This window comes from Seriola aureovittata, chromosome 5 (assembly GCF_021018895.1).
Source record: "Seriola aureovittata isolate HTS-2021-v1 ecotype China chromosome 5, ASM2101889v1, whole genome shotgun sequence".
In the NCBI taxonomy this organism is placed as follows: domain Eukaryota; kingdom Metazoa; phylum Chordata; class Actinopteri; order Carangiformes; family Carangidae; genus Seriola; species Seriola aureovittata.
Window position 1 is genome coordinate 19,689,322 of NC_079368.1, and position 16,324 is coordinate 19,705,645.

Genomic DNA, 16,324 nt, shown 5'->3' on the forward strand with positions numbered 1-16,324 from the left:
TTAAAAAGGTGGTTAAACTGTTGACCAGGACCATGGTAGACGAGACCTGTCATACAATATTAACAGGCAACTGCCAGCCAGCCAATCAGAAACATGTGCTCTCTGTTGCCATGGTATAACTGGCACATAACAGCACACAGCACACAACATATAAAAAAATAAATAAATAAAAAAAAGTGAGTGGAAAAAAGGGTGTATTCTCTTACATCAGACGTTTAAATACTGCAAGAAAACCTCAGGCAAAGGTAATCTGGTAAATACCCAAACATGTGCTTTGTGTCTGCATGCACACATAACAGGCACAAATCGTCGTATTCATACCACACAGGTTTTCTCCATTGGGAGGTCAGGGAGAGCTCAGGTATGCTGCCGGTGTGCTAATGTAGCTGTGAGCCAGAGAGAGCCAGCCTCAAGGCCTCTGGACCACATCAATATTATAGCACAGCGGGCCGGAGAGGAGCTGATCAAATATTCATCTATCACCAGTCCTGTCTGTCTCTTTCTTACAGCTCTGCCTCTCTCCGGCTTGGCTGTAACGCACCGAAAAACACACACAGTCTCAGCTCACTTTAACCCTTGGTGAAAGAGGCTCCACATGTGTATTCAGTTACTCAGAGTTCCTCGGGGGAGAGCTCGGGTTAAGTGTTACATGAAGTGAGAGATGCATTTGGGGTCAAATACAGAACAAGGACGCCGTAACACTGAGGAACGGTTCTGCTGCAAGAGCTGAGCTGCACCTGCGCTGAGTGAAACAATACAATGCAAACAGGAGTTACATGTCAAGGCAGGTAGACCTAGATCTAGATCTAATTGCTTTTTCTAAAAGGAACTCGAGTCATCCATGGATGGAAGAAGTTCAGATATTTACTGATGTGTTTAGGAGGTTTTACTACAACTTTAAAGTCAAACTTCACAGCTGGGAGTTTTCAGTTCTTTGCAGCTGAAACTTGAGTTCTTTCTGACCTCCAGTGGTGAAGACTGATGTTATTTCTGATGATTAGGTGAAAGTTTATAGTGACATGCACATTGAATATCACTTTTTATAAGTAGTCATTCAGAGAACACATTAGAGATTAAGTTTAAAGATAGAGGACTTTCTTTGCAGCTCAGCACAACAAAAAGCTGCTGCTTTTTTGCTGCAGAGAAAGTCGTAGTTTTTATCTTTAAAACAATGCAGCAGATTTCTTGAAAGGCCAGAGGGAAACTTTAGGAGTCACAAGTGTATTTTTGTCAAATCATCTCTGAAAAAAAAAGTGCATCTGCTGTTAAAGACCATCCACGACATGTTGTTCATTCTGGGATGCTTTTCTGCTCACCACAGTATGGAGTGGTTATCTGAGTTACTGTAGCCTGTCTGTCAGCTCCAGTCTGACCGTTGACCTCTGACCTCTGTCATCAGGTGTTTCTGTCCTCAGAAGATGCAGGAAGTGTTACAACAACAAAAACGAAAATGTGATCTAAATGAACAAGCTGATGGAAGTAGTTTCAGTATTTTATCTTTCTCTGCTCAACAACTCTGTCTTTGACCAACTACTTTCTTTGTCATATTTATGAATTCAAAACTGAAAGACTGAAAAACGGCTGATAAAATTATGTTGTTGAGAATCAAGAGGACAATATTAAACTCTAGTTGACATGGTTACAGCTCCATCTGCTGGTGACTCAACAGCATTTCCTGCTGGTGTGAATTTAACCAATGACAGAGGTGAAAGAAAATGAAAGTAGATTTTGAGATTGTCAATCCAAGCTGAGATGCCATTACAGGGTGTCATGGCTGAAAAAGTTGCTCTCTTTGAAAGTTTCCTGAGTTGCCATGTGTGTTCAGAGACTTTCATAGATCCTGTATCTCTGAGCTGCAACCACAGCTTCTGTTCAAGCTGCCTGAAGAAATTCTGGGAACAAGCTAAAAACAAAAACTGTCCAATTTGTAAAAGAAAATCTTCAAAGGATTTTCCAAAGCTTGACTTTGCACTGAAGGAACTGGCTGATTCCTTTGCTGGGAGACAGACATCTGGATCATCTGAGACAGAACTGGGAGAGAGTCAGAGTCACAAGGTGGTTCCTGTAGAACAAGCAGTCAGTGACCTGAAGGAGCAGCTGAAATCTGACTTAAAGTCTCTACAGGACAAGAGGAGCAAATACAAACAAGTGGAGAAAACATACAGTGAAATGATTCAACACTCCAAGAAGCAGCTGTTGTCCACAGAGAGGCAGATCAGAGCAGAGTTCAACAAGCTCCACCAGTTCCTGAAAGAGGAAGAGGAGTCCAGACTGGCAGCTCTGAGGGAGGAAGAGGAGCAGAAGGGGAAGACTATCAGCAGAGAGATGAAGATGATTCAGGAGCAGATCTCCTCTCTGTCAGACAGTATCTCTGCTGTTGAAGAAGACCTGCAGAAACACAACGTGCCGTTCCTCAGCAGTTATAAAGCCACTCAGACCAGAGCCACAGCCCAGTGCTCACTGTCAGATCCACAGCTGCTCTCAGGAGCTCTGACAGATGTGGCCAAACACCTGGGCAACCTGTCCTTCAGAGTCTGGGAGAAGATGAAGGAGAAGGTCCACTTCAGTCCTGTCATTCTGGACCCAAACACTGCAAACCCCTGTCTCCATCTGTCTGATGATCTGACCAGTGTGAGACATGGGGACACAAAGCAGCAGCTCCCTGACAATCCAGAGAGAAACACTCAGTATGCCACTGTTCTGGGCTCTGAGGGCTTCAGCTCAGGGAAACACAGCTGGGAGGTGGAGGTGGGAGACTATCCTGTCTGGAATGTGGATTTGACTAAAGAGTCAGTTGACAGGGAGGGAGAGATATATGCTTCACCAGAATATGGATTGTGGTGTTTATTACATCGCAGTGGAAAATACACCAATGTTGTTGGTAAGACTGTCACAGTGAAGAAGAGTGGGGAGGTGTCCTTCTACGACCCTGAAGACATGACTCACATCTAAACTTACAAAGAAACTTTCACTGAGAAACTCTTCCCATATTTCAGTATTGCAAAGTCTGGTGACACCAGAACCTCTGATATCAAACTGTGTCACACTGAGATTTCTCTGTGATGCTCAGGGATGTTAGTTTTTCCCTCATGATGGTTTGAGGTTTATTACACTCTAAACTCATCATCACACTTTACAGCCAACCTGCTTCTACACCTGCTCACCTGTCATTTAGTCTTTAAAACAGATGTGATTTGGTGTTGAGGGTCACTAAAACATTTAGCTCCTTGTTTCTGTGCTCTGAAATGAATTATCCAGAATTGTGTTGATGTACAAAACTGAAAACATGAACAACTCAACAACTGTTTTCAACTGAATCAGATCAAGTGATAAACTTTTATACAGCTACAAATCAAGACTGATTTTTAAATAATATCATCATCATCTGTTTTAGTTTGTAAGATTTCTGATTGATTGTTATTTTTTCTTTTATTCTTGAACAGAATTGATCTGTTGTTGAGAGTCACAGAAACGGTTTGTTTATAAATGTCTGTATGATGGGTGTAAACATAGATACAGATTCCCAACATGAAAACATTTATGGCCACATGTTTATTCTTGTCAGTGTCACAAGATGGAGACAAACTTCACCTTTTGTTCAGTCTGGTCGATTTGAACACTGAACATTGTGTTTCCACTTTCAGTTACTTAGTTTTTTTGGGTTCTTTTTTTTTTTTATACGTGCACATTATTGATTGAATGATCAGCAACAATACTCAGATAGGATGTGACATTCAAACCATGATTGGTTTGTATTAAGGGGCTCAAAGTGTTTCAAGAAAACGTTCCCCACACTATTACACCTCCAGCAGCCCTGACTGTTGGTACAAAGGAGGTTGTGTCCATGGATTCATGCTGCTGATGCTGAATTGTGACTCTACCATCTGCTGCCTCAACGTTCGACGTGTCGTTTGCTCTGAGATGCTTCTCTGCTCACCACAGTTGTAAAAAGTGGTTATCTGAGTGACCGTAGCCTTTCTGTCAGTTCCAGTGTGACCACTGACCTCTGACCTCTCTCCTCTACAAGGTGTTTCCGTCCTCGGAGCTGCTGATCACTGGATGTTTTTTTTGTTTTTGACTCCATTGTGAGTAAAAACTCTAGAGACTGCTGTGTGTGAAAATCTCAGGGGATCAGCTGTTTCATGAATCCTCCAACCAGCTCGTCCGACACCAACAATCATGCTACGGTCAAAGTCACTGAGATCACATCTTCCCCTCATTGTGATGTTTGTTGTGAACATTGACTGAAGCTCCTGACCTGTATCTGCAGGATTGTCCACTTTGAAATAAATGCTGCCACATGATTGGCTGATTTGGATAATTGCATGAATCAGCAGGTGTTTCCTAATAAAGTGCTCAGTGAGTGTAATATGCCTTTGTTTACCTCCACAAAGGGCAAAACAAAGTTAACACTTCAAGCTGTTTGGCTCAGTTAGTTCCCACTTATTGTCTGTTGCTGTTACTTGTTTCTTCTTTGTCGTTTTAAATTTTGCATAAAAACCTAAAACCTCTTTTTCTCATCTGTTGAAAGTACTTCACACACACACACACTGCTTCCTGTATGTGAGGTGCTGGAGCTACTCATTAAAGACTTGAATACTATTGGTTGCTTCTCTGAGCACAATTTCTGCATGATCATTTATAAAAAACAATAATAATAATAACAACAAAGTCATGTTTGACTATCTGTTGTCAGTCTGGCACAAGCCTATAACCCACTTTATGAGAAGATATACAAATATTTAGTTTGAGGGATTTTGTGAAGATAGTTGAGGAACTGCCCTGTCGAGACAGTGAGTCCAAAGGTTGGGTACGAGACTAATAAAAAGCTGTAAGACAAAGTCTACAGATAAATGAGAGTTGGAATAAAACATGTGATCAGATCATGATTGATCAGTTGATAAGAACGACTATGTTTGATCTTCTGGATGAAAAATCAAGTGAACAAACGATGAAAGAAACACAAGCACAAAAACACTCACTCACCTCATTATTGTTCTTTAACATCACTCAGTGAATAAGTGTCATCTTAAGAGTCTGATGTTATTTTATCATCACCAGTGTTTCCAGCAGTTTCTCTGTCTCTACTGTGACAACATACACTTTTCACTGTCATTCACTAAATACAAAACACAACATTTCAGTGGGATCAATAGTTCAGTGTCTCTTCACCTTCGGGTCGATGTGTAACTACATTTCCCACACTGCTTCACTCTACACTTGCAAACACAGGGACTGAAGGACAGGTGTCACATGACTTAGCTCACATCTTGTTCTGTACAAAGGTAATAAAAACAGATAGCAGAATATACTGTCATTAATGAATAACCAATGAAAGATTTGGATGAAATTGAAAGCAGATTCTGTCATTGCTGAACGGAGTCAGGACGCCATTACAGGCTGGGAAATCTCGAACTGAACAATAATCACCTGGACAGTGTAAGAGCCAAGCTGAAGGGAAATTAAACTTGGTGAGTCTTTCAATTACAAACAATTTGAAATCAGAGGAAATGGCTGAGAAAGTTGCTCTACTTGAACGTTTCCTGAGTTGCCATGTGTGTTCAGAGACTTTCAGAGATCCTGTGTCTCTGAGCTGCAACCACAGCTTCTGTTCAAGCTGCCTGAAGAAATTCTGGGAACAAGCTAAAAACAAAAACTGTCCAATTTGCAAAAGAAAATCTTCAAAGGCTTTTCTACCTGTGAACCTTGCACTGAAGGAACTGGCTGATTCCTTTGCTGTGAGACAGAAATCTGGATCATCTGAGACAGAACTGGGAGAGAAGAAGGTGGAGGTGGTTTGTAGTAAACATCAAGACGAGCCTAAATTGTTCTGTAAGGATGAAGATAGAGCTCTGTGTACTGTCTGTGATTTTCCTCACCACCAGAGTCACAAGGTGGTTCCTCTAGAACAAGCAGTCAGTGACCTGAAGGAGCAGCTGAAATCTGACTTAAAGTCTCTACAGGACAAGAGGAGCAAATACAAACAAATGGATAAAACATACAGTGAAACGATTCAACACTCCAAGAAGCAGCTGTCGTCCACTGAGAGGCAGATCAGAGCAGAGTTCAACAAGCTCTACCAGTTCCTGAAAGAGGAAGAGGAGTCTAGACTGGCAGCTCTGAGGGAGGAAGAGGAGCAGAAGGGGAAGACTATCAGCAAGGAGATGAAGATGATTCAGGAGCAGATCTCCTCTCTGTCAGACAGTATCTCTGCTGTTGAAGAAGACCTGCAGAAACACAACGTGCCGTTCCTCAGCAGTTATAAACCCACTCAGACCAGAGCCAGAGCCCAGTGCTCACTGTCAGATCCACAGCTGCTCTCAGGAGCTCTGATAGATGTGGCCAAACACCTGGGCAACCTGTCCTTCAGAGTCTGGGAGAAGATGAAGGAGAAGGTCCACTTCAGTCCTGTCATTCTGGACCCAAACACTGCATACCCCTGTCTCCATCTGTCTGATGATCTGACCAGTGTGAGACATGGAGACACAGAGCAGCAGCTCCCTGACAATCCAGAGAGATTCATTAAGTATGCCACTGTTCTGGGCTCTGAGGGCTTCAGCTCAGGGAAACACAGCTGGGAGGTGGAGGTGGGAGACCATCCTCGCTGGATTGTGGGTTTGGCTAATGAGTCATTTGACAGGAAGGGAGAGATATGTAATTCACCAGAACATGGAATCTGGGGTATATTACATCGCAGTGGAAAATACACCAATCTTGTTGATGAGACTATCACAGTGAAGAAGAGTCTCCAGAGGATCAGAGTCCAGCTGGACCATGACAGGGGGGAGGTGTCCTTCTACGACCCTGAAGACGTGACTCCCATCTCCACTCACAGAGACACTTTCACTGAGAAACTTTTCCCATATTTCAGTACTTATCCAGCTGGTGATGCCAAAACCTCTGATATCAAACTGTGTCACACTGAGATTTCTCTGTGATGTTCAGGGATGTTAGTTTTTCCCTCATGATGGTTTGAGGTTTATTACACTTTAAACTCATCATCACACTTTACAGCCAACCTGCTTCTTTTTAAATAATATAATCATCATCAGTTTTAGTTTTTAAGATTTCTGATTGATTGTTATTTAATGATCTTATTCATGAAGAGAATTGATCTGTTGTTGATGGTCACAGAAACTTTACTGTCTAAAATTGATCATGTAAAATGATTTTATCTTCAATTGTTGTTGTCATGGAAACTCATGGAAATCCAAACTGTTGTTTTTATATGAAAATCATTTAGTTACAGTTTTGTTTTCTTTAGTTCAGATTTATTCATGTTGGTAACTCCTGCTGTCGATTTTCAGCTTTTCAAAAATAGATTTAGTTTGTAGGTTTGTTGGATCTTTATTCTAAAAATAAAGATTAATATCCAAGAAAATGTGACAACAAATTGTTGAAGCTGTATCACATCATCAGGAGACAAACTTTACAAATCAGAGCTGTTCATTCCTGGTTCTCAGCATCTTGTTTTGAGTCAAATAACATTGTATAGTAGTTTATATTCACTGTCCTGATGCTCTGACTGTTTCAGTTCTGTGACATTTTGTTCATCAGCAGTTTTACTTTTTGATCTTCTTGTGTCATGTGATGAGTTTTTAATAGTTTTTTTTAATGAAGTGTTTGATTACACTGCTTCTTAAAAATAAGTATTTGTTACTTTTGTACTGTCAATAAAATGATTGATAAATAACAATGTCCAGTTCATGATGATGAGCTTCAAGTACAAATTACAAAACATATAAATCATACAGATCTATTTTATAACCTGTGTTTTCTCAACAATTTACTTTTTCTTGACCAATTAATGGATAAAACCTCATTTTTACTTTCAAAACAACAAATTTCTTCCTGAAACTCTTTCAGTCTTTGTTTTCAGAACACAATGTTCTATATGTAAATCTCAACATCAGCTCTTCAACATTGATGGACAGTCCAAACAATTCACAACATATTTCATTTTGTGAAGTCACTTGACTAATCAATGTATATAAAGAATGTTAAAATAATCTCACACCACACTGATCAAGGCAAATACCCTAAAACGTGAGGAATCAATCTCTGCATGTTGGAGAAGAGTCATATGGCTTGTTTAAAACTGACGTCGTCATCTGTTTGTGTGTTTTCTCAAAAATAGAAACAGTCAGAAATCCAGTGTAAAAAAAAAAAAAAAAAAGGAAAAACATGAACCTGTTACTGCAAGATCATAGAAACACATTTAAAAGCTAACGGAAAACAGTCTCCTCAGGAAACACCTCTGTTGTTTCACCTTTCACACTTTGTATTTCTTAAAAATCAAACAGAAGCATTGCAGTTGTTTATGAGTGTTTTAATTTGAAGTTTTAACAGTGTGTTTAAACTAATATCTGTTAAAGTCAGACTCATTTAAGATGAGGATAGCTGAGGAATTTATTGACAGAGCTGTAGCAGTGGTGTCTAAACTTGTTCTACTGTTAAGGAGAATTAACATTTTCACTCAATATGTGGTTCTTTAAAAAAAAAAGTTGAGTGAGTCAAAAGGACTGAATAATGAAATTAAACATGGATAAGTAATCCCCAGAAAAAATCATGGTTAAATTATAATATTCTGGAAGAATATCTGGAAGTCTGCACAGGTAATCTCATTACATAAAGGAGGTGATCCGTGTAACTTAAATAATTATGGTCCAATCTCAAAATTATCCTGTTTATTTAAAATCCTGGAGTCCTTAGTAAAATCTCAACTGAGACTGCTTCTAGAGTCAAATCACATATTACAGCCCGAGCAGTCAGGATTTAGACCATGTCACAGCACAACAACAGCAGCATTATGTGTATTTAACAACATCACTGAAGCCCTGGACCATTATCAACACAAGCCGCACTTTTCATCGACCTGTCTAAAGCATTTGATTCAGTTGATTGTAATCAACAGTCAACAGTCAAATGGTTGCATATCTCTCAGATAGAACCCAGACAGGAGTTACCAACGATGTCAAGTCCCTCCATGTGAGTACAGGTGTTAAAACATGTAAATGTCTATAATGTATGTCTGTGAATTATCTGTGCGTGTGTCTATGTATAAACTGTATATGTTTATTTTCTGCACACTGGTCTCTCTTGAGAAATAGATCCCGATCACTTTGTCAAGTCAAACTGGAGTTTCAATAGAGAATGCTGGAACCCAGAGGAGGAGGGGATGGGAATACCACTTCCGCGTAGGAGAGCAAGCAGGATGGAAACATTCCACAATCGCCCCGTGTGCTGCCCGGACCATAAAAAGCAGCAGCAGCAGCAGCAGCAGCAGCAGCAGCAGCAGCAGCAGCAGCAGCAGCAGCAGCAAACCAAGCGCTCGGGTACGTAGACAGCGGCAGCTAAGGAGACTGTTGGCTGTTTGTGCCCTGTGGTGAGCCCGAGCAGAGCTTGATGCATCTACAAACACCAGAGAGGCAGCCGGTAAGACGGCGAGCGTTTGAACTAAAAGACTGGATCAGTGCTGCGTGACGAATGTTTGTGCTAGCGCTAGCTTAGCCGCGGGGTCGGTTGCCTAGTAACGTGTTGCTGTTAACTGTTTAATGCCCATGTGTGCAAATGACTTGTCGATTCTCTGAACCTGTTGATTGTGAAAGTATATATGGGTATAATTTAAAAGAAGGCATAATTTAATTAAAATAAATACACCATAAAACGGTTAATGTTAAAATATGATTAAAGTTAAGGTACAGTTAATGTTAAAATGCAGTCAATATTAAAATGTAGTGGAATTTATAGTACTATACTACTACGTGTTGATTGACTGACAATGATCAGTGTTGTTGTGGTATCTTGAGGTGCTGATGTGAAGAAGTGATCACCGCTGACACGTCTTTACTTGCAATCAAAAAGAAGTTTATTTTAAAGAAAGAAACTGTGTCAAAAATGCCGAATCCTGGTGCATCTCTGCCAATGTGAGATCTCTCCTCTACCGTCTCACAAACCCCTCTATTTATCTGTCTCAACCCACCTTTGGAATGTGCACTTCTTCCTATAAGAAGAAGCCTTCACCCAAATGGTTGACCACATCTGGCCTACGGCCTCTGGTCTCTGGCCTTTGACCTTTTACACCAGCAAAGACCCCCACATCCTGAGTCTCTCGTACCGTATTAAACAGAAAACCAATGTTTAACCAGTTTTGCACCCTAATACACAAACTCAACTTACAATGAGTGGTTCAAGGTAACCTTTGACAAAGCCTTAGTTGACACCCTTCTTGAACTTAAGAATAAAACATACATAGAAGAAGAACATACAACAATTTAGAATGTTGAAATAGAAGGAAATGAAGTGGATAATACACTACATTGTTATTTGAAAGGTGTTGCACAGTGTAGATTAAATGTCTGTGCAGCTGTTGGCTCAGAGTCGGCAGCAGATCTACATGTTTTTATTGTCGCGTGACTGACGAGCTTTACAGTGAATGTTGTGCAACGTCCTGGTCGAAGAAGGTTTTTGTGAAATATTACTATAAAACATCTGCTCCTGTCTGAGCTGCATTTGTTCTTCCTGTCAAAGCTTTTTTAGTCCAAATGTAAAGTGTTAATTTTATCTTGTGTGTTCGATCCAGGAAGTTTTACAACAACACAAACAAGTTGAGATCTGGATAAACAAGTTGATAAAAGTAGTTTAAAGGGGACATATTATGCAAAATGCACTTTTCCATGGTTTTCTATCAGTAGTATGTGTCCCTGGCATGTCTACGAACCCCCAAACATGAGAAAAGTCCATCCTCTCCACCTTTCAGGAAATGTGTGCTCAGACAGGCGAATTGGAGATTTTCCCTTGATGTCGTCAAGAAGGGAGATGCCACCTCCCCCCGGATGGGTGACACTCCCCGAGCTAGGTGTGTTGTCCGCCCACTGAGTCTGCCTTGCAGACGCTATCGTTACTTCCCTCGCGAACACTAGCTTTCGGTAGAACAATGTCGAAGGTACGAGCGAAACACAGTGTTGTTGGCTGCACAAACCAACACAGAAGTCTTTTTTTAACCCCTACGCCTGAGGATCTGAAGACCCAGTGGATTAATTTTATTTTTGATGGAAATGTACCCGCTCCAACTCCGAAAGTGTTGTATGTGTGTGCTAACCATTTCACCTCGGACTGCTTTCTCAACGAGGGCCAGTACAATGCAGGATTTGCTACAAGTCTTAAGATAAAGCATGGATCAGTACCGACTGTCCGTGACCCAACTTTGAACTTGGGAGCTGTAAGTTTTACCATTTTATGTTGCTTTACTGTATGTTCACGAGAGCCTGTTGCGTGTGTTGTTAGCATGGCAGCTAATGTGGCTAACATTTTGCCTCGTCGACGCGCAGCCAGGTATAGCCGGGTACAGATTGTATGCAATTCTTCTGCTTGGTATCGCCGTGTGACATTGATTAGAGCCACCGTGTTAAATGTATTATACTTTAAAGGCGTTTTAGCTGTCTGTAAAGTCAAGCCGGTAAAATTCGGACTAAAAATAGGCTCTGTAGTGATTAGCATAGGTGTCCGGGCTTGTTTATTAGTGCAGTGAAAGTTAGTATGAGGAGTCACTCTTTATGATATTGTTTTAACTTGATATAATGTTTACACATACATTACCTTCAGGGAATATCTAGATAAGGGGATAGGCTACAATCCACACTTTTAGCATTTTATGCATGTAGTAGGCTATTTATTGCACTGCTTGCAGCTGTTGCCATACGACACATTTGAGAAGATGTTGGTGTAACCTCTGTTTCCTTTTTTCAGGCCAGCACATCAAGTGCATCTGTACAGTTTCCCGCAACAGGGTCAGCCCTATGTTCCCACATTTCTTAGAACTTTTTTTTCACAGACATTTTTGAAAATTAGGGTTAGAGTTACGGCTGTGGGAATATAGGGATAGGGTTAGGGCTGTGGGAACATAGACACGCTCCCCCTGCAACAAAGGATGTTGCCTGCCAGACCGACTCACTGGAGACAGGAACAGTAGGCACACAGTTATCCTTGAGGACTCTTCAGCCTCACATCAGAAGTACAGGTCTGTATCCACCTGAAGTGCATCTACTTTTGATAAAATACTTTCACTTTAACGGGATATTGTTCTGTGTTTATGTGTCACATTGCTAAAGTTTCTTTTATTCAAAAAATATAATTGGTTACAGGTGTCCAGGCTACTATGTCCTGCAAGGACTTTGGTGTTGGGGCATCCGTTGCTACCTCTGCAGATCCTGTGTGTTTTTCATCAACACCTATAAAGCGACCATCTAAAAGAACTCACCTGGACCTGGAGGAGGAGCAGGATCCTATTTTCCCCCAGTGTCAACATCCACTGCGCCACACAAGGGACAAGAATAAATGGCTTTCACCAGGTGTGTTACTAATAAACAGACTAAAACCTCATCACACAACTCCTTTTATTATAGTTAGTGATCAGAAATATTGTAAAAAAGGTAACCACATCTAATGATTAAGTAAGTTTTAGTAACTATCATTAATAATTATTACTGTATTATATATATATATATTTTTTATATTTTTTTGTTTTTAGCAACTCCTGCCTTGTACAAGCTAGAGAAGGTGCTGACGGAAAAAAGGACTCTAAAGGATTTCGCGAAACTGAGCCCCTACCACCAGACTTCATCTGTGGAGGCTTTCCACAGCGTCATCCTTCGTTTTGCCCCAAAGAATGTTGTCTTCCCATTTCTTGGAATGCTGTGCAGGTAAATGAAGCTGTGGTTACTTAGAACTTGTGAAAGTGTGTAGGCTAAGGTTTCTGTCAATATTAACATCTTTGATTTTCTCTTTACTGTACCTCCAGACTCTACCCTGCTGCCATGTACTTCAACGAAAATGCTGGTCGACCACAAGCCCAGACAAAAGAAGGTGAACCCCTCTTCACGGTCCACTTTCCAAAGGCCATGAAGGGAGAATGCAGAGCTAAACCAGTTAAGACTGAGCCGACATTCCGTAAGTGTTATATAATCATATTTTTCAACCCAAAAATGTTTTGTACACACTGTATCAAGTATTGCACGTACATGTTATAACAGTTCCAACAAAATACAGTAAAGAAAATCAACTTTATAAAAATAATAAATTAGATAAAGTGAGTAATGTCAGGAGGTAGTTAGAAACGGACTTTCAGTCTGTTTTTGTAAACAAAAATTTTGTGTTTTATCAAACAGGGTATTTGGCTGACATGGTGGACCTCATATTTGAAAAAGTCTTTGTTGACCCGGGACCATACACAGAAGCTGTTTTGGCCATCCCCATCCCAGAGGACCTCACTGCACATTTTAAGCGGCCTGAGAAGGAGGAGGTCATCTCTAGCTATGTGTCCCGGTTCAATTGTTAGGCAGTCTAAAACCCGTATAGTGGCCTATGGCGTCAGGAAACTCCGTGCGGATTCGTAGGACCACGCAGGCTGGAATGACGACCCGGATTCTGCGACCAAGGAAGCCCCAGCACCAGCTCACAAAGCTCCTATAGGCTAAATACCTGTACCGACTAAAACAATTGGACAGGGAATTTAGTCCTGCACACATATATACAATCTATGTTGTGTCTCATAATTGTTTATATGGATTCAGTGAATCCTACTGTTTTTTATTATCACTGATGAAAGGGCCTTATTTGATGTAAATAAATGCTTGATCATTTCTCAACAAATGATTCCTCTGAATTCATATATTATATGCACACTATCTGATGATGGAAAAACTTTACAAATCAAAGAGCATCTGAACTGATTTATTTGAGTGTGTATTACTCCATTTGTGGTGTGTTATTACCATTGTAAAATTATGTGCACTGAAGTAAAACAAAACTGCCTAACATCTTTTATTTAGATTGAAACTATATGTTCTTATAAAGGAGCAAAACGCACCGGTGTATTCCTCTCAACCGTAAAGGACCGTAGTCAGCGCGGTATATGTTGCAGGCATTCTGGAGGGAGTACACATTGAGGCAGACTGGCTCCAACCCAGGATGGTCTACCATACATGGTAAATCTTCCTTGATCTCCTGTAGCCGTCTGGTAACCTACAGTGAATTACAAATGGTGAATGTCATGTTATCTTATAAATGTAACATCTAATCAAAAAAATTAGTTGTTAGTTTGTCTAGTGAGAATGCAACCTGTGGTATAACAAGGCAGCAGATACTCTCAGCTTCTGTGGGCATGGTTGAACAGTTTCCACAGGAGCACCTATCCAAAATAAAGAGAAAATGGTAACATTCACCAAAATATAAAGCTTATGAAATTCAAAGACTGACAGACAGTGGAGCTAAGGTGGGTAAGAAAAGCCTGGCTAAATATCAAGCGCATATAACAGGTAATTTATAACATGTCACTTATTGTATATAATGTGGAGCTTGTGAACAGTGTAGTGTAGAAAACACTGCACAGCCTCTTCTTTGACTAAAGATTATTGTTGTTGATAGACATGATTATGCTGAATTACAGAAGTGTAAGTGCATTATAATACAAAAAATAAATTACTACATAAAGGTTGTTAAGATGTTATGATGAGCATCTCTGCTCAAAACATGCAGAAAAATTAACTAAATAAAAATGATTAACTTCGTCAGCATCTATTAAAATTTCTTACTAGTCTCGACATTGAACACCTGTAGCAGTTCTCACACAACAAACATTGCTGTAGATTGTAAAAGTATATATAAGGAAGCATGACTGATAACTACATTACACAATTCACAATAGTGCTTATTTACCAAAAGAGATCCCAGTAATGACGAGATGGGAGACAGTAATGGTTAACATTAGCTACCTAGCTACATGTTAGTAACTGCCTACCAACACATATCAACAAACTAAAAATATAATGTCAAAATACACAAAATTGGTTACTAACCATTCAGAAACGTCCTGCTGCAGGCGTAGAGTCTGAACTTCAGGAGCCTCTCCCTCTGGGTCAGATTCTGGATCAAATTGGTACGGTTGAACCAAAGTGCTAGTAACACCAGCCATATCGCTGGTCACTGTAAACATTAGAGCATGGTGCCAGAAGCCCAAGCTGCATCCCCCCTCCGGAGAGGGGGGTGGTCAGGCACAACTCATTTGCATTTAAAGCTACAGACACAGAAATAGCCTGTTCTGAACAGGGATGAAACAGGGGGGTTTACAGGCATGCTAAAATACAATATCGGAGTGGCTTTTTAAGAGGAAGCTGCAAAAACATGTTTTGGGGACCTCTGAGACTTATTTAAACTTGTTGAAAAGGAGTATAATATGTCCCCTTTAAAGAAAGTATAATTGAGTCTTGGCGGGATTTACTACTACTACTACTGTTACTGTGGGTTGTAATAAAGGACTGTGTAAATTGTTGTTTGGCTGATCCTGATCTATAGCTTCGCCCCAGGTGTGTCTGTCAAAACACAGATGCTGACAACTCTTCTTTAGTTTGACTGTTTAATAAGCTCAAGCAACAGTACCGAACATGGGCACAGCTTTGTGTGAATGGTTAGGTCTCACGGACACACGCACACATTTACGGTGAAACAATTAGTCTCTGACTGGCAGCCTCCACTCTCTCTCTCTCCACTCTGCACTTTCTGCCGTCTTCAGGCTCACGTGTGCTCGCTCCCGATTCGCCGCGCGTATCTGCCTCTGATCACCGTCACACGCCCAGAGTAATCAATAAAGGCCTGCGTCCCTTTTGTACAACTACTTTCATTGTCATGTTTATAAATTCAAAACATCTCTGAAAAACAACAAAATGATGATGTTGAGAATCGAGGAAAATATTAAACTCTATTTACAGACAGCTCCAACTGCTGGTGACACGACAACATGGCAGCAGGAAATGAAAGTAGATTCTGACATTGTCGATCCGAGCTGAGACGCCATTACAGGGTGTCAGATCTCTGCTGGAAAACACACATTTAGATTATTTTCAGTTTCAGAGACAGTGACTTGGTGAGTCCTGCTGTTGAAATATAATCAAAATACCAAGGAGATGGCTGAGAAAGTCGCTCTCTTTGAAAGCTTCCTGAGTTGCCATGTGTGTTCAGAGAGAGTTTCAAAAATAGACTTAATTTGTAGGTTTGTTGGATCTTTATTCTCAAAATAAAAATTAATATCCAAGAAAATGTGACAACAAACTGCTGAAGCTGTATCACATCATCAGGAGACAACTTTACAAATCAGAGCTGTTCATTATCCTGGTTCTCTGCATCTTGTTTTGACTCAAACAACATTGTATAGTAGTTTATATTCACTGTCCTGATGCTCTGATTGTTTCAGTTCTGTGACAGTTTGTTCATCAGCAGTTTTACTTTTTGATCTTCTTGTGTCATTTGATGACTTTTGGATCTGTAGTTT

General features: G+C 40.4%; 3 protein-coding genes across 4 annotated transcripts; all 3 read left to right on the forward strand.

Moving 5' to 3' along the window:
* The first annotated feature begins 1,770 nt into the window (after positions 1-1,770).
* LOC130169792 (nuclear factor 7, ovary-like) lies at positions 1,771-2,952 on the forward strand. The gene has a single exon (XM_056376762.1). It carries the CDS (start codon positions 1,771-1,773, stop codon positions 2,950-2,952), a length of 1,182 nt encoding a protein of 393 aa, XP_056232737.1.
* A 2,103-nt stretch (positions 2,953-5,055) lies between these two features.
* LOC130169830 (nuclear factor 7, brain-like) lies at positions 5,056-7,789 on the forward strand. The gene has a single exon (XM_056376847.1). The coding sequence runs from the start codon at positions 5,511-5,513 to the stop codon at positions 6,936-6,938; it is 1,428 nt and encodes a 475-aa protein (XP_056232822.1). The 5' UTR covers positions 5,056-5,510; the 3' UTR covers positions 6,939-7,789.
* A 3,179-nt stretch (positions 7,790-10,968) lies between these two features.
* LOC130169075 (uncharacterized) lies at positions 10,969-14,445 on the forward strand. 2 transcript variants are annotated; one of them, XM_056375494.1, is made up of 6 exons: positions 10,969-11,221; positions 11,749-12,019; positions 12,144-12,350; positions 12,530-12,701; positions 12,800-12,948; positions 13,167-14,445. In XM_056375494.1, exons 3-6 carry the CDS (start codon positions 12,158-12,160, stop codon positions 13,334-13,336), a joined length of 684 nt encoding a protein of 227 aa, XP_056231469.1. In that variant the 5' UTR covers positions 10,969-11,221; positions 11,749-12,019; positions 12,144-12,157; the 3' UTR covers positions 13,337-14,445. The 2 variants fall into 2 exon arrangements, with proteins under 2 accessions (XP_056231469.1, XP_056231468.1); XM_056375493.1 differs by having other exon boundaries at positions 10,969-12,019.
* The last annotated feature ends 1,879 nt before the right edge of the window (positions 14,446-16,324 follow it).